We start from the raw sequence: 17,658 nt of genomic DNA, 5'->3' as shown, positions 1-17,658 counted from the left end.
TTCCTCATTATGAGTCAGCTGACTTTTGTAGAGAATTTAAAATGAAGAATCTGAGATCGGTTTTGTGGGTAGCCAGGGTAAATCCACGGTGTTGCTCAGGATATAAAGGGGCATGTTGCCGGTAGAGACGTAGATTGAAGTACACAACCGTGGCTGTTGGGTGAAATTACTATTTGTGGACAAAGGATCAAGGATATGCTTGTAGAAAGGTGCTAGTTATGATGGCTATATATTCAACTAGGATGATCAGGGGTCTGGAAACAAAGCCCTGTGAAGAGAGACTGAAAGAACTGGGCATGTTTAGCCTGGAGAAGAGAAGGTTGAGGGGAGACATGAGAGCACTCTTCAAATACTGGAAAGGTTGTCACACAGAGGAGGGCCAGGATCTCTTCTCGATCCTCCCAGAGTGCAGGACACGGAATAACGGGCGCAAGTTAAAGGAAGCCAGATTCCAACTGGACATCAGGAAAAACTTCCTGACAGTTAGAGCAGTACGACAATGGAACCAGTTACCTAGGGAGGTGGTGGGCTCCCCGACACAAGAGGCCTTCAAGAGGCAGCTGGACAAGCATCTGTCAGGGATGCTTTAGGGTGGATTCCTGCATTGAGCAGGGGGGCCCTTCCAACTCTACTATTCTATGATTCTATGATTCCCTGCTATTGGAAGCAGTATGCTGGGGAACAAGAGGGTTGTGTGTGTGTGTGTGTGGTTGCACTCATGTCCTTGTGGGCTTCCCATTCGGGCATCTCATGACCACAGTGCAAACAGAAGGCAAAACTAGATGAACTTTTGGCCTGGTTCAGCAGGCCTCGTGAGAAATGTTATTGGCCTCTTCAGTTACAGCAATGCAAGTCCAGAAAAGCATAGGATTTTTGGCTGAGTGGCTTCTCTCAGGCCTTTCTCTACCAGCTCTGCAAGGGTGGCAGCGTCTGCCCAATTGAAACATTGGCATAAATTGGGTGATGCATTTATATGACTTGGCTGGGCTAACTTTGCTTTCCAAATGATAAAAAATCAACCATAGATATGAGAGGTACCTGTTGGGAAGGACCGAAGAGCCTACACCTTCCTAAAGTTGGACGGGATGCTTTACAGTGGATTCCTGCATTGAGCAGGGGGTTGGACTCGATGGCCTTATAGGCCCCTTCCAACTCTACTATTCTAGGATTCCAAGGGATGGTGCGTGCAGTTCTATAGGGTATTTCACGGGGGTGTTCACAACACTCGGACACACTGTGTGGATGGGGCTGAGATGGTTGAAGATGTTCCTCTTGCAACACAGTCCTGTGCGTGTTTACTCAGACGTTAAGCCATACTATATTCAAGGGAGCTTTCTCCCAAGTAAGTTTAGTAAGTGATTGCACCCTTAGACTGCAATCCTATACAAGCCTAATTGGAAGTAAACCCCCTCGAATTACGGTGTGCCTTAACATCCGAGTAAACACGCACAGCATCACACTGTTGGGTTTATTGTGCCAGTTATAACGAACCTATCTCAGGTTTGGATCCTTCAACAACAACAAAAAAACCAAAGCTTTTATTTGCCAAAAGCAAGAGGAGAGAATAATATGGAAAGTTACTCCCTTTGCTTTTGTGGCGACAACAGATATACTACGTCATTGTTATCTGCAAACCTATATACAAGGTTGCCATATCTGAGGATTTTTTTCCATTCACAAAAGTTTGCTTTTACTGATAGATATTTTATTTGTGGTTATAGCCTCTTTAACCAGTGTTATGACGCTCTTACTTCTGACCCCATGGTCAAGACAATATTTTCCGCTCCTTGGGCTCTAATTATAGAACTTAGATCTTAATTTAGCCCTCAAAGAAGAGCATAATCTGGAGGCTTGTTTAATGTGTAACATCTTTAGAAATTCTTCATGTTTAACTACCCGGCTTCTTCCTTCCAGTGGGAGTGACTTCACATTAATTGTGTTTATTTATAGACTGCTGTGCTTTCCCTCATCGTTAAGTCCTGGCTCAGCTCTCGGCAACTCCAGCCTCTTGCGTAGTTTTGGGCTGGTGCTGTCCAATGGTTCTCGTGACTTGATGAGAGGCTTCCAGGTCTGAAGTGCCTCCTCCAGGCGGTTGCCTCCTGTGACAAGTCCTTCTATAAGATAGATTTGAAGGGCACAATCTTGGCAGAAGGTCTAAAATTCCAACCTCTGGACTAAACAAAAGGAAGCTGCACGTGCCTAGTGCTAAATGTGGCCTTCCCAAAAAGGATTTTTTAAAAATAAAACATGTATTTGATGTCTTTATCAACAAGAAAGAATAAAATCAAATGAGGTGATATTTGGGGTGAAGTGTAACCACCTTGCCAGGTGTAAGTTGATGCAAGAGAGCTGTGTGGCTTGTGCAGCCGCTAACTCAAGCCCACCCCACCATCATAGAATCATAGAATAGCAAAGTTGGAAGGGGCCTACAAGGCCATCAAGTCCAACCCCCTGCTCAATGCAGGAATCCACCCTAAAGCATCCCCGACAGATCCTGGAGGTGCTTCCTGCCAGTGGAGAAAGAGAAGGGTGTACCCTTTGGGAGGGGTAGAGATGTAAAATTTCCGGAAATTTTGAAGCCATGGGGAAAAAAACGTTTTTTTTCTGGGGGGTTTCGGGGGGAAACGGATTTTTTTGGAAAAAAATGAAATAATGCAATATTAGCACTTTTTACAGATTGAAAGACACTTTGTTACTTTAGCAACATAACATGTAATTATGTCCAAGTTGGTATGGCATAAAATTATTACATTTGGTATATTAAAAGTACAGTGTATTCAAACAATTATTACAGATTTAATTTACTTTTTTACTTTTTTACCTTTTTTTTTTTGGTAACAAATGGAGCTACAAGCTCCTGAACTGTCAGGAACACCTGAACCTATTAAACTGGAGATAGTTCACCTCACAATAATTTCATAATTATCTATCATGTGTTTCTAATAGTATAACCAAATCAGTATTTTTTGATGTAACTGTAACTAATCTGGAAAGTTGCTATTCTAAAAATGAAACCTTCATCTGGTTGTAAATATTAAGATTATACCAGCAAGAATGAGTCTTTGTTAACTCTGAGTTGTGTAAAATATAGCAAGGAAGAGTGCACTTTTTTGGGGGTGGGTGGGGGGGTGTCACATGATCAAATTGAGTCTTTCTGAGTAGTGATTTAAATCGTGATTTAATTGATTTAAATCAAATCCACCCTGCCACACACCATCTTGCGCTCTTTGGAGGACAGGTAGGATACGGATGTGTGAAGTAACAGGGTTTTTCTGTTACTTTGTCATTTGGATCCAGTTCTGTCAACGGAGAGAATCCATACAGGAAGCACCATGATGCAATGTGGCTGTCTCACCCTGTGAAGGATACCTCCCACAGGTGTGCTTGGTGCTAGTGGTGACTTCATCAAAAAGGATTTCAGCTTGATCCTCGAGGAGGTGCTCTCCTCTCTCCCCTGCCACCAAATGGGAAGCAGGGTGAAGCGGAGTTGGCAGGAGCACGAGGATTTCGAAGCGCAAATGAGCCTTTTAACGTTTGTGTTAGAGCTTTGTGGGAAAGCTGCCAGCTTATTAAGGTAACTCAAGGCTAAAGAAGGAGCTAACGAAACACACACACACACATACACCCTCTCAACTTCAGAGAAATCCACAATGAAATCGATGAGTTTGGATTTCTATGAATCCAACCCACAGATTCTTCAGCAGACCGGCTTTTCCTGGGTCACCTTATGGACTGTTTATTTTTGGTGCGGGGTTACTTTCAAAATTTCACAGCAAATTTAATCATAGAAAAATACATAATTTTAAAAAAAATGACCAAAAATGCTCTTTTCCTCCATAGCTTAAAGCCTAAAAATGCACGTTTTGTTGGTGGGGGATTTCCACATTTTCACAAGTGCACCTGAGGAGGACCTTCGATGCTGAGCATAGAGTACCAACCTAGAGAAGGTTCATGACAGAGGTATTGCAGGTCCCAAACAGTGTAGGGCTTTATAGGCTAAAACCAGCACCTTGAATCGAGCTCGGAAGTATACAGGTAGCCAGTGCAAGTTGGCCAGTGTTGGTCTTATATGTTCGGACCCTCCAGTCCCCGCAAATACATTTGGCGAACGCATTTTGCACAAGCTGTAGCTCCTGAACCGTCTCCAAAGGCAGCCCCACGTAGAGCTCATTGCAGTAATCTAACTTGTAGATTACCAGAGCATAGACAGCTAACATCAGATTATCCTGTCCAGATAGAGGTATGGCTGGATCACCAACCAAAGTTGGTAGAAGGCACTCTGTGCCACTGAGGCCACCTGAGCCTCAAGCGACGGAAACGGTTCTAGGAGAACCCCAGAGCTACGAACCTGCTCCTTCAGGGAGACTGTAACCCCATCCAGAGCAGGTTAAACACTCTCCACCCACTAACACCATCTCAGTCTTGTCTGTGATGAGGGTCAGTTTATTAGCCTTTATCCAGTCCATTGTCACAGCCAGGTACTGATTCAGCACATCCTCAGCGTCACCTGAGGAAAATGAGAAGGAGGGCTGCATGTCATCAGCACACTGATGGCAATGCACTCCAAAACTCTGGATGAGCCCACTCAGCTGTGTCATGTAGATGTGGAACAGCTTGGGGGACAGAACTGACCCCTGTAGAACCCCATACTGTAGAATCCATGGGGCCAAGCAGTATTCCCCAAGCACCACCTTTTGAAGCTGACTCTGCAATTAAGAGCGGAACTACTGACTAATAAGCTTTTGTTGTCAGATGCAAAACATGGCCGTCTAAATGGGAAAGTATAAGTAGCAGGAGTACGGTGAGAAGCAGAGGGTGGGGGAAGAGAATGTTTTTACCAAGTGTTTCTCAAATGCTAGTAAAAGAGAAATGAAAGACTAATGCAAATGAGGATTGGTTGAAAAGATAAAAGATCCAGTCAGAGTAGGTGTGACCCACTCCCAGTTGGTGATGAATTGGCCAAGCAAGATGAATAAACACTTACCGAGGGACAATTACTTTCTGTAGTGAGGAAGCCACTCCCAATCCCTGTTGAACCCGAGTCTGATAGTGTCAAATTTGCAAGCGAGTACCAGCTCTGCCACTTGATGCTGGAACCTCCCTTCGGAAACTTTTAAGCATAGCAGCTTTCAAGCTGATTACAAAACGTCCGAACAGATCAAAATGCTCCACCTGCTGGTTTCTGATTTTTTTTAATATCTGGTTGGAATGCATAGTGCTTGGTGCAAGCTTGTGAACAACCTGATCACCTCTGGCGAGTAGTACTTGTCTTCAGGTGACAAGATGGGGGAAGTTTGCAACCAGCGATGGTTCATTTATTATAGGGAGCTGCCAGGTGGGGTTTTAGCAAAAGAGCTCCTGGGCATCACTATATGAAAAATTAAAATATTGTTTATCTCCAAGAAACTACATGCACCAGTAAGCCTATTAGAGACGAAGCAATTCCACTCTTCTCTCCAGCGTATTCCCAAGCTCCAGTTTTGAGTAAAAAAAAAAAATGCAAGTGTCTGCCTTGGCCGTGTGGGCTTCTCACTCCAGCCTGTAGAATCATTCCGCCAAGGAAAGAAGGCCGCGTCTTGATTTTGCTTCTGCCGTCACCTAGCTTGCCTAGTTGCAAGTCAAAGGTCACGTAAGACGCCCATGCGGGGCAAATGGGAAAGTGTTAGAATGAGTTCTGCTGCCGGAAGGGAGTGTCAGCAATCGGGTCATGCAACTGTAATCTCATGACTGTCCCTCACACACATACGGAGTCATGACCTTCCGAGGGCAAGTATTTAGCAAGAGCAGGTGTATGAAACGTTTGGATTCCTCGGCCAGCGTTAGTCCCTTCTTGATTAGTCACATTGTGGATTCCCTTGTCCACCTTTTTTTCCCTTGGATGATGATAAGAATTATCCCTTACTACAGGAAATACTAAGCCCTAGTGAGTAACAGTCTTCTTTTCCTTCGCATATTGCATAAGGGATGCTCTCAGCTGCTTTGAAATCAAATCTGAGCTATTCAAATTCGGATCAAAGCGATCCACGTTTTGCAAACCATATGGTCTCCTTTTCTCGATTACATCAATGGCACAGATGCAACATCCAACTCTGGTTTAACTAATCTTCCTTTGACCACAGTAAATTGAAGGAAAGAAGCTCGGTTCGGCATCTACAGAAATCGTGAGGTCTCTGTGTCTTTATTAGGAACGCTGACATATATATATATATGTATGTATGTATATATATGTATATGTATATGTGTGTGTGTGTGTGTGTGTGTATATATATATATATATATATATATATATACGTGTGTGTGTGTGTGTGTGTGTGTGTGTGTATATATTAACCACTTTGTTAAATAGAGTTTAATAAAAATAAATAAAAAATAAAAAAAAGAATTTAAAATTCAACACAATTCTATATGCAATTTAAATTTATTAGGTGTCGGAGTCGGTACATTTTTTACCGACTCCGACTCCAGTAACCCAAGAATTGCTTCTGGCTCCACGACTCCATTCTCCCCACTTACCTGATGCCTCCGCCATCCACCGCTGCGGACAGTGGAGACACCAGGTAAGCCCCCCTTCCTCACTTACCTGCGTCTGCCAGCAGCGGCTTGCGTCCGGCGGCTCCCACTCCGATGATGCTGAAGCCCGGAAGTAGGCCGCGGCCTACTTCCTGGCTTCAGCGTCCTCAAGTGAACCGCCCAGAGAGCTCCGGCTATTGGGTGGTATAGAAATGTAATAAATAAATAAATAAATAAGTGGAAGCCGCCAGACACTAGCCAGCGGTGGACCCAGTTAAGGGGGGAGGGGAGCTTACTTGCTGCCTCCGTCGCCGCCGCCATCTTTCTTCTGGCAGCTTCCAGTGTCATTTCCGCCGGCGGCACCAGAAGAAAGATGGCGGCGGTGACAGAGGCAGCAGGTAAGGAGACTGGGGGGGTGGGCGGCTCCGAAGGACGGAGGCAGTCCCTATGGATTCCCCATTCCCTTATTAGACCAACTGTGGCTACCTGCAATTTTTTTTTTATCTAACTTGATGGCTACTTTTGACATTTTTAATGGGTGTTTTTTATAATTCAAAAGAGTCTTTCAGATGTAGTTTAAATGTTTAAATCAGGTGTCTGCTGTTGAGCAACCACTTCCAGACCTTTTCATTTCCTGTTGTTGATCCTGGGAAATTTGCATTGATGTCACTGTGTCACTTTTCTTAATTTTATTTTTTAACTTCCTTTCTAGATGGCCTTTCCGCCTTCAAAAGCTGGAGTGTTGGTCTTAATGTTCCTCAACCTCCATGCCGTCACTGAGCTTTCCTGTCTGATAAGATTAGGCCATCAGCTTGCTTATGTCATTCATAGAGGAAGGGGGGAATGTGACTTTCTCTGAGCATAAGATCATTTTTCCAAGCTGCATAATAGTGTTGCGTGATCATTTGCATTCGAACATTCCAAGGGATTTTCTGTTTCTTTAGATCCGTGCCCTGGCACAATTCCACCCCTCTCTTTCTCGTTTCCTCCTGAAACGAAACAACCTGTCAGGGCAAACTAATAAAAGCATGATTTGTTCATGGCCAATTTCCAAAGCCATGAAGTGTTGAAGAACTGTGTTATAATTATCCTTCCGGCAAGAACTTCCTTGCCCAAACTACTTCCCCGGGTAGTAGTTTGGGCAAGGAGTCCCAAACTTCTGTTCCCAGTCCGTGTGCATTTCCCATCTTGTTCCTACAGTGAACAATCAAAATAGTTGAGACTTCACTTGTGTGACGTACACACTGCAAGCCCTAAGTCCCCGGGGCAGGTATGCATGGCCAGTTAACACAAGTTTTTAAAAAAATCCCTGCACTTTCTTAGAATCTTAGGTGAACGTTAGTCCAGAAAGTAAGTAGAAAGAACCCCAAATTTCTTCACAATAACAGAGAGCAAGGACAGAGCGAGGATTTAGGTGGAAGAGGAAAGGTAGAGAACGTTGGGGCCAAGAAAATATCGGAGTAGTCATTAGGAAAGAATAAATATCCAAAAAAAACCAGAAAAAGTCCCACTCCAGACCCCTCTGCTTCCCAAGTCTTTATAGCAGGGGTGGGCAACTTGTCCTCCAGATGTTTTGGCCTACAACTCCCATCATGCCTCACCATTGGCTATGCTGGCTAGGGCTGATAGGAATTGTAGGCCAACAACGTCTGAAGGTTGCCTACTCCTGTTTTGTTAGATGCTGCCCACGCACTGACTTCAAGCTTTCTTATAACTTCAGTCAGGGCTAGAATTTTTATATTTTTAACTGGAAGCTGACGGGCTTGCAGGATGCCCGTTTTTAAACCGCATCCTGAAATCCAGACTTGGAGGTGCCATGGAACGCCCAAGGTTGTAAAGATGCTACTGCAGGGCTGCAGAACCTCAAGCCTCGGGGGCCAAATCCATCCCTCTGTGGGCCTGCTCTTGTGGTTCAGTGGTTTCCCAGCTTCTGTGTGGTTCCCTCCCCCTCACCCATTCTGAAAGGTTTAAATGCCCCTCCGAAGGCTTAGTTACTGTCAGCAAGAGCTTTAAGCTAAAATAGCCTGGTCATTTTTGGTATTTTGACACCACGCCCTTTTGCCATCGGGCCCCACTCTCTACTGGAATCCCCCTCCCCCCCCCACAAAGCTTTTACAGAATTTGGCCCTTGGGGTGAAACAGTTCTGTACCCTTGTGTTACTGGCTAGGCAGAAAAGTCAAACATCTGAGCTGGCAATCAAGTTACTATGAAAGCTATACGTATTCACATGCATTATCTAAGATGGTATTGTTAGTCCTCTCCACCCACCCACCTTTTATAATTTAGTTACTGGCAAGTACCTGGGGGCAGCGAGAAATAAGTAGAGGCTTGGATTCGGAGAAGCTTCCCAGGCAGGAAGGTATTTATTTATTTCATTTACATCCCGTCTTTTTTCCTCCAAGGAACCCAAGGTGGCGTACATAATCCTCCTCTCTCTTTTATCCTCACAACAACCACCCTGTGAGGTAGGTTGGGCTGAGAGTCTGTGGCTGGCCCAAAGTCACCCATTGAGCATCCATGACCAAATGGGGACTAGAACCCGGAACTCCTGACTCCTAGTCCAACACTTTAGCCACTACGCCACACTGGCTCTCCTAGGTAGCGTAGAACTTGGAGTCAGTCTGCCATTCATATCACTTCCCCCCTCTCCCCATGCCTGGGCTGTGCGTCTTTCCGTTTTCAGCCAACAGAGCTAAAGAGTACCCCAGCCAGTGGCAAAAAGACGTTGTGTTTCCCATCAGAGAGACTCATATTGTGCTGATTTCCCCCAGCAAAATTAACAAGAAGTCATTTTCCTTTTAGATCTAGTCTTATTAATGATGCAGCCTCAAGGGGCTTTTGTTGCTGTAGTATTGCGTCCAGTTCTGGGCACCACACTTCAAGAAGGACGCAGACAAGCTGGAGCGTGTTCAGAGGAGGGCAACCAGGATGATCAGGGGTCTGGAAACAAAGCGCTATGAGAAGAGATTGAAACAACTGGGCATGTTTAGCCTGGAGAAGAGGAGATTGAGGGGAGACATGATAGCACTCTTCAAATACTTAAAAGGTTGTCACACAGAGGAGGGCCAGGATCTCTTCTCGATCCTCCCAGAGTGCAGGACACGGAATAACGGGCTCAAGTTAAAGGGAGCCAGATTCCAGCTGGACATCAGGAAAAACTTCCTGACTGTTAGAGCAGTACGACAATGGAATCAGTGACCTAGGGAGGTTGTGGGCTCTCCCACACTAGAGGCCTTCAAGAGGCAGCAGGACAACCATCTGTCAGGGATGCTTTAGGGTGGATTCCTGCATTGAGCAGGGGGTTGGACTCGATGGCCATTTAGGCCCCTTCCAACTCTACTATTCTATGATTCTAAAAGCAAAAGAGTCAAAGAGTTTTGCTGTGTTAATTCAACAAGAATTTTATCTGTAGATTTCCTTATGATTAACTTGAGTAATAAAAAGCACCTGCGGGAAGTGGCGTGGGTTTTCTACTCCGTACTCCGCGTCATCCCCTGCAACTCCGGAGTGCTTTGCAGGAAAGTTTTTTAAAATTCCAGAATATTTGGAATAGGCTCTGCATTGTACATCATTTTTGCCTCCCCGTTGGCCCAGTGGAGGGTTTTGTCAAACCAAACAGGGAACGGGGTGGGGTGGGGGGTAAGCTGGGTGGAAAGGTTTAACATTCCCCCCACCCCTTCCCATATGCAGTGGTCCCAGTCTGGATGACACGCTTACACTAAAGTAAAAACCAAACTTAGGATCAGCTACGCACTATGTCTTTAGCAGGGCATGTGGTTTCGTCCCCTTTCCCTCCCGCGGCTGGAGCCGAATGCAACAGGGCTTTCCAAAACAGTGAAGTGCAAGGACTAAAAGTAGAAGCTGTCTTCAAGCCATGGTGCCAAGTGACGTTAAAGAAGCCAGGATTTGGAAAGAGGGAAACCCTAAGAGTGCTATTCCCATAGCTGTGAGAAATAGCAGTGGAGCGAGCTGCTGTTTTTGCACGATTCTCTTCTGCCCTGAATCTCTCACTTCTGTGGCAGGATCGCTGCCTCTGTCAGCCCTCTAAGGCAGACAGGGGAGAGGCAGCTGAGACACCCCTGCGCTCTTCTTTCTAGCTCAAGGGCAAATCGTACTAGTGCACCGTCGGTGGTGGGATTTTGCCTAGAACTGACGTCGTTCATGTCCTAGCTACCTTCAGGCTGAACAACTGCAACGCTCTTTCCTTCAGGCGGCCTTTTAAAATGGCTTGGAAATGACAATTAGTCACAAACGCAGCTGCTGGTGTGTCACCTAAGGCCCAACCATCAGAGCCTGTCACTTTGATCTTATACCGTCTACATTGCCTACGAATTTTGTTCGTGGCTCGGTTTAAATTTAATATTGGCCTGCTCCTAGACTCTTTAGGGCAGCCTGCCAGCTAGGACTGATGGGAATTGTATTTATTTATTTATTTACTTGTTGCATTTATATACCGCCCCATAGCCAAAGCTCTCTGGGCGGTTTACAAAAGTTAAAAACAGTAAACATTAAAACAAATATACAAAATTTAAAAACATAAAAAGCAGAAAATCACAGTATTCTTATAAAAACAGCTATTCTGGGGCCTGTTAAAAACAAACAAACTCAGCATATGTTGTTAGATGCTGTTAAATGCCTGGGAGAAGAGAAAGGTCTTAACCTGGTGCCAAAAAGATAACAATGTTGGCTCCAGGCAAGCCTCGTCGGGAAGATCATTCCATAATTGAGGGGCCACCACTGAAAAGGCCCTCTCCCTCATTTATTTATTTATTTTTTTAAGGATTTTTATGCCGCCATTCAGCCAAAAAAGGCTCTCACGGCGGCTTACAAAGTATTTCTTGACAGTCCCTGCCCACAGGCTTACAATCTAAAAGACATGACACAAAAGGAAAGGGGATTGGGAGGGAGGAGGAGGAGGGGGGAAAAGGAAAGCAAATTCAGGCACTACAATCTTAGTTGGAAAGTTCAGCAGTTACAGTTGACAGCAGGAGGGAGGGGGCTCTCAGCTGGAGCTGGACCCAGGCACGGTGGAGAGGTGCCTGGCTGCTGCTTCCTCCCTCACTGGTAGCCTCTCCAGAGACAGTTGGTAGCAGGAGGGAGGAGGCTCTCAGCTGGAGCTGGACCCAGGCACGATGGAGAGGTGCCTGGCTGCTGCTTCCTCCCTCACTGGTGGCCTCTGAAGTGACAGTTGGTAGCCATCATTTGTTGCCATCTCCCTTGTTATAGTCCAACACATGTGGAGGGCACCAAGTTGCAGGAGCTTTACTGTCTTGAAAGGGCTCTGGCTCTGTCCGTATGAAGCGGCCCAACCTTTAAGATCAAAGTCACAGGCCCTGCACTCTATCCCACCTGACATCAGACGGGCAGGTGCAAGACAAAAAATAAAGCCTTGGTGATAGCACCCAAACTGTGGAATGTCCTAATGGGGGTCTGTCACGAGCTCTCTCTGTTCCGCGATGTCAATTGAAGATGTTTCTGTTTCAGCAGACCGTTGATGCTTAATTGTGTTTCTAAGAAACTGTTGCTGTTCAGTTGTTGTTCTTTATCACAGCCGCACTTACATTTTATTGCTGTTTTTACTCTTTTATGTACTGCTTTCGTACTAAATTGCATCTTTTGTTTGTTTCGATTTCTGTAAGCCATCGGAATGGTTTTCAGAAAAGCCGGGTAGGAAATGATCATAATCTGGCCACCATTCGCTACTTCCACTCATCTTTCTCATTTGGCTGCATCTCAAGGGGCAGGGCAGGAGTGGGGCAGGTGGCCCACAGCAGGCCTTCTCCCCAGCTAATCCTCTTTTCTGTCCGTCTTCCAGCCGTCAGCCTGAGCCACCAAAGAAGGAGAAGGAGGCAACCACCACCACCCCTTCTCAGTCCAAGCGAGCAGATGAGTGGAAGGACCCCTGGCGCCGATCAAAGTCTCCCAAAAAGAAGCATGGAATGTCCGCCTCACCTAGCCGTGCTCGCAGGCGCCGGAAAACCTCAGCGTCTTCTGCTTCTGGCTCGGGTTCTTCAAGGTACCAACCCAAGAGGGTTACTTTAAGAACCTAGGAAGCTGCTTTATACTGAGTCGGACCCTGGGTCCATCGAGCCCAGTATTGTTGACACTGACTGGCAGCAAGGGCTCTCCAGAGTTTCAGGCAGTGGGTTTTTCCAGGCGTACCTGGAGATGCCGAGGGTTGAACTGGGACCTTCTGCCTGCGAAACAGGAGCTCTACCGCTGTCTTGCAGCCCTTCCCTCTTTCACGGTTGCACCATGAGGTTGCGTCCTCCTAGGATGGCTGCCAGAACCCACTCCCCATGGGGGAAGTGACTCTGGTAGAGGAGTGAGTTTAGCTAGAGACGGGGGAAATGGAAGGAATGGTTTGGGAGTGCAGCAGCAGGAAAGGGCTCTGTTGTGAACAACCCGGTGTCAGACCCATTGAGAGGGTTGAGGCACATCGCTCTAGTTTTCTGCTAAGGGAAGGATAGTTTATTAGTGTGCAATGTTTATTTATTTTATTTATTTATTTAAGTATTTTTATGCCGCCATTCAGCCAAAAACGGCTCTCACGGCGGCTTACAAATGTATTTCTTGACAGTCCCTGCCCACAGGCTTACAATCTAAAAGACCTGACACAAAAGGAAAGGGGATTGGGAGGGAGGAGGAGGAGGGGGGAAAGGAAAGCAAATTCAGGCACTACAATCTTCGTTGCAAAGTTCAGCAGTTAAAGTTGACAGTTGGCAGCAGAAGGGAGGGGGCTTTCCGCTGGAGCTGGACCCAGGCACAATGGAGAGGTGCCTGGCTGCTGCTTCCTCCCTCACTGGTGGCCTCTGCAGAGTCAGTTGGTCGGAGGAGGAAGGGGGGCTCTCAGCTGGAGCTGGACCCAGGCACGATGGAGAGGTGCCTGGCTGCTGCTTCCTCCCTCACTAGTGGCCTCTGCATTGGGACTGCATGCTGAGCAGCAGCAGCAGCCTATACCCTTGGGAAGGTAGTCTCTAAGGATGGGGTACAGCATTGAGTCTAGAACAGAGGTAGACAGCCTAGAGCCCTCCAGATGATTTGGACTGCCACAGTCCCTGACCATTGGCCGGGGCTGATGTGAGTTGCAGTCCAAAACACCTGGAGGTCATCAGGCTGCCACCACTGACCTAGGAAGGTCCCGAAAGCGGTGACAGCCGTTTTGAATGGGTGGCGTTTGCAAGTTTTCACGTTTCCCCCCTACCCCTTCTTTTCCTTTCAGGTCATCATCTCGCTCCTCCTCTTATTCCGGATCTGGTTCTTCGCGGTCGCGTTCCAGGTCGTCCTCGTACAGCTCCTACTCTAGTCGCTCTTCCAGACACAGCTCTTTCTCAGGCAGTCGATCCAGGTATGCTTTCAGTCTCTCAGCTGGGAGGTTCTGCGACGCGTTGACTTTGCATGCCATAAGTTCCTACACGATTCACCCACTGTTGGTTTCTTAATCACTCTTTCTGTTGCTCCTGCTAATAAATTGCTCACCACTGTTTTCTGTCTTATTCTGTTCTTCACGCAGTTTCTCAGATCATTGAACAGCACGACCTGTACTGTATATTTTAGTATGTTCTCTGTGCTTCCAAAAGCTCTTTCCAGTATTCTTGCATTATATCACACTGCTACCACAGACACAGAAATCCAGCATTATAATCCCAACGTCTCCAACATTTACCAAAGCTAGGTAAAAATGTCTAGTACTAAGATTTTCTAATGCATATTAAATTTCAACTTAATGTGTTAAAATGCACTAACAATGTAGATACCACCGGACTCCCCTCCCCTCTCATACTCAGCCCTGCCTCTAAATTTGTCCTCTTCTCATTGCTCTGGGTCACTCCCTGTTCCCAAAACCACCTGCTTTCTCAGGTGTCTAGCTAATCCTTTCCTATTTTATTTATTTATTTTATTATTTTATTTATTACATTTTTATACCGCCCAATAGCCGAAGCTCTCCGGGCTGTTCACAAAAATTAAAACCATGAAGAGCATAAAAACAACCAACAATTTAAAAACACGAATACAATATAAAAAGCACAGCCTTGATTAAAGCCACACAGCAAAGATTGATACAGGTTAAAATATGGAATTAAAAAAGCAAAGTTTAAATTTAAGTTAAATTAAGTGTTAAAATACTGAGAAAATAAAAAGGTCTTCAGCTGGCGACGAAAAGAGTACACTGTAGGCGCCAAGCGAACCTCTCTGGGGAGCTCATTCCACAGCCGGGGTGCCACAGCAGAAAAGGCCCTCTTCCTCCTTCCTAGGCCTTTGTGCGTGTGCTTCTGTGGGCAGCTTTGGACTGCAACTTCCATCGGCCCTAGGCAGCCTACCTGGTGGTGAATGATGATGGGAGTTGCAGTCCAATGGCATCTAGAGGGCTTCAAGTTGCCCCCCTTTGATCTTGATCTAGCATAGGTTCATCAACCACTTCCAGCTCCCACTATTTTAGCTCTTCCACCAGCTTGCATTCTGGGAGGCTGTTCTTTCCCATGCACCTAATGCCCAAGGGAAGCCCATCTGCTCCCATAAATAAGAATGCAAGAGGAGCCCTGCTGGATCATCCAGAATGGACCCTCACACCCTTCCTCCCCAGCAGCCTCTGAACCAGGAGGCTCCTATTAGCCAACCGTATAGCTGTCATGGTCAGCACTTGGTAGTAGGCCTTTCCTCCTCCTCCTCCTCCTCCTCCTCCTCCTCCTCGGATTTGCCTAGACCCCTTTTGCTCCCAACTGAGCCAACCTTCCCCAATCTCGTCCCTCCGGATGTGTCGGACTGCAGCATCCCTCGTTCCCGGCTAGAATGGCCCATGCTGGGTGTTGCAATCTAACAGACCTAGAGGGCACCAGCTTGGGGAAGGCTGATCTAAGCCAGAAGCAATTGCCACATACTGAGGCACGTGTCTTGTGGAGACGTACTTTCATAGGAAGAACAGGGGGTGGGGGAAACCAGTGGCTTAGAGCTGGCCCGGATGTGAGTTCAGAAAGTGCCAGGGATCAGGTCCCATTGCAACAGTGTCGTAGGATAACCTCCCCACAACCCAGCGCCTTCCAGATGCATTAGACTACTACTCTCATCATTATCCCCTGGGGTGTGATGGGACTTGTTATCCAACACACTTGGGAGGAGGCCATGCTGGGGGAGGTTGTCCTAAAAATCCCCCAGGACTCGTGATCCCATTTCCAAACCCACTAACTCCTGGGTGTGGCCTCTTGACTCGTGCAGCGCTTACACACAAGTTAGTATGCTTATGATCGTGCCCCACAATGGGCGTCTCAAATAAAAGTAGTCACTGCAACGGCATGTGATGACAATAAAGGCAATTTCCAGTGTGGGCACAAGGCCAAGCCCTGCTGCCATTCAGTTTGGCGTGTTTGGATTAGCTCCTGATTCCAAAGGTGATAAAAAGGTGACGAAATATCTTGATACAACACAACGATCCTCTCGTATCGGAAGATGAGCAAGAGCTATGTAAACGAATTGCTATCATCTTGTGACCTGTGGGCAAGGTCTCCTCCTTCAAGCAGCAGAGGCAGCTGTGAGGCCGAAATATAGCAATGGGTGTTTATAGCATCCCATGATCACCGGAGAATCCCATGATAGCTTTTGCATTCAGCCCCCCCAGCCAGGCCACAGCTGCTTTTATTATTATTTATTTATTTATTTATCTAGCACCATCAGTGTACATGGTGCTGTACAGAGTAAAACAATAAAATAGCAACACCCTGCCGCATAGGCTTACATTCTAATAGAATCATAATAAAACAATAAGAAGGGGAAGAGAATACACCAAACAGGCACAGGGTAGAGTAAAACCAACAGTATAAAAGTCAGATCAAAATCAAGTTTTAAAAGCTTTAGAAAAAAGAAAAGTTTTTAGCTGAGCTTTAAAAGCTGCGATTGAACTTGTAGTTCGCAAATGTTCTGGAAGAGTGTTCCAGGTGTTAGGAGCAGCAGAAGAGAATGGACGAAGCCGAGCAAGGGAAGTAGAGACACAATATATTATTATTATTATTATTATTATTATTATTATTATTATCATTATTTATTACATTTCTATACCGCCCAATAGCCAAAGCTCTCTGGGCGGTTCACAAAAATTAAAACCATTGAAAGTATAAAACAACAGTATAAAACCATAATATAAAATGCAATATAAAAGCTCAACCAGATAAAAACAGCAGCAATGCAAAATTACAAATTTAAAACACCAAATTAAAATTTATTGATAGACTGTTAAAATGCTGGGAGAATAAAAAGGTCTTCACCTGGCGTCTAAAAGCATCTAATGTAGGTGCCAAGCAAACCTCCTTAGGGAGCTCATTCCACAGCCGGATACATAATGCATAAAATTAGTTCAAAGAGCATATAAAACCAATACAATATTAAAGTAATAATCACAGCATCTTAAAATTCTTAGGTTTAAAATTCATCTAGGTAGGCCTGCCGGAAAAGACTAGTCTTTACAGCTGTCTTAAACTCAGAAAGAGCATTAAGTTGATGAATCTCCTCCAGCAGGCCATTCCACAGTCTGGGGGCGGCAGAAGAAAAGGTCCTCTGGGTAACAGTTGCCAGCCTAGTTGTGGCTGACTGGAGTAAACACAGATATTTTTGGCACCGCCCCTTTGCCTTTGATCCCGCCCATTTTGCTCCACCTACCCCTGGAATGCAGCCCCCTGTCCTCAAAATTGAATTCAGCCCTTCATTTAAAAAGGTGGAGCAAAGAGCCGTGTCTGAGCTTTAAGCCCAAAGCAGCAAATCTTGAAGCAAACCAGGAGTACAAAGTTTAATGCAGACACACACATACATCACCCTGCTTCTTGGCCCCTGGAGAGGAGAGAGTCTCATATCCTTGGGGCCTGATATGGACCAGAGCTTAGCCCTTCCCTACACCAAGACATGAGTGGGCAAAGACCCATCCTATGGAGCAGCTCAGCCTCCTTTCCCCTATACCAGTGGTTCCCAAAGTGGGCGGTACCACCCCCTTCGGGGCGGTGGGATTGCATAGGGGGGCGTTAAGAGGCAAGGGGGCAGCAGGGGGTGCTAAGAGGCAAAGGGGCGGCGGGGGCACTTGTGGTGGTCTTTTCCATACCAGGAGTTTTGGTTACAGAAGGAAATTTCTGATCGCTATCCTGCACTATGGAGAGTGGTTCAGAAGC

General features: G+C 46.0%; 1 protein-coding gene across 6 annotated transcripts in view; it reads left to right on the top strand.

Moving 5' to 3' along the window:
- ZC3H18 (zinc finger CCCH-type containing 18) overlaps nucleotides 1-17,658 on the top strand; it is a 56,863-nt gene that overhangs the window by 23,798 nt on the left and 15,407 nt on the right. For 5 of the 6 annotated variants that reach the window (XM_063140914.1, XM_063140910.1, XM_063140913.1 and 2 more), the window contains exons 10-11: nucleotides 12,327-12,527; nucleotides 13,734-13,859. In XM_063140914.1, the coding sequence (XP_062996984.1) occupies nucleotides 12,327-12,527; nucleotides 13,734-13,859 (327 nt within the window). The remainder of the gene's footprint in view (nucleotides 1-12,326; nucleotides 12,528-13,733; nucleotides 13,860-17,658) is intronic. The other variant, XM_063140916.1, reaches the window with a different exon arrangement.

The sequence above is a fragment of the Elgaria multicarinata genome, chromosome 14 (genome assembly GCF_023053635.1).
Source record: "Elgaria multicarinata webbii isolate HBS135686 ecotype San Diego chromosome 14, rElgMul1.1.pri, whole genome shotgun sequence".
NCBI lineage: Eukaryota > Metazoa > Chordata > Lepidosauria > Squamata > Anguidae > Elgaria > Elgaria multicarinata.
The sequence above is the reverse complement of the archived record's forward strand: the minus strand, read 5'-3'. Positions and strand labels throughout refer to the sequence as shown.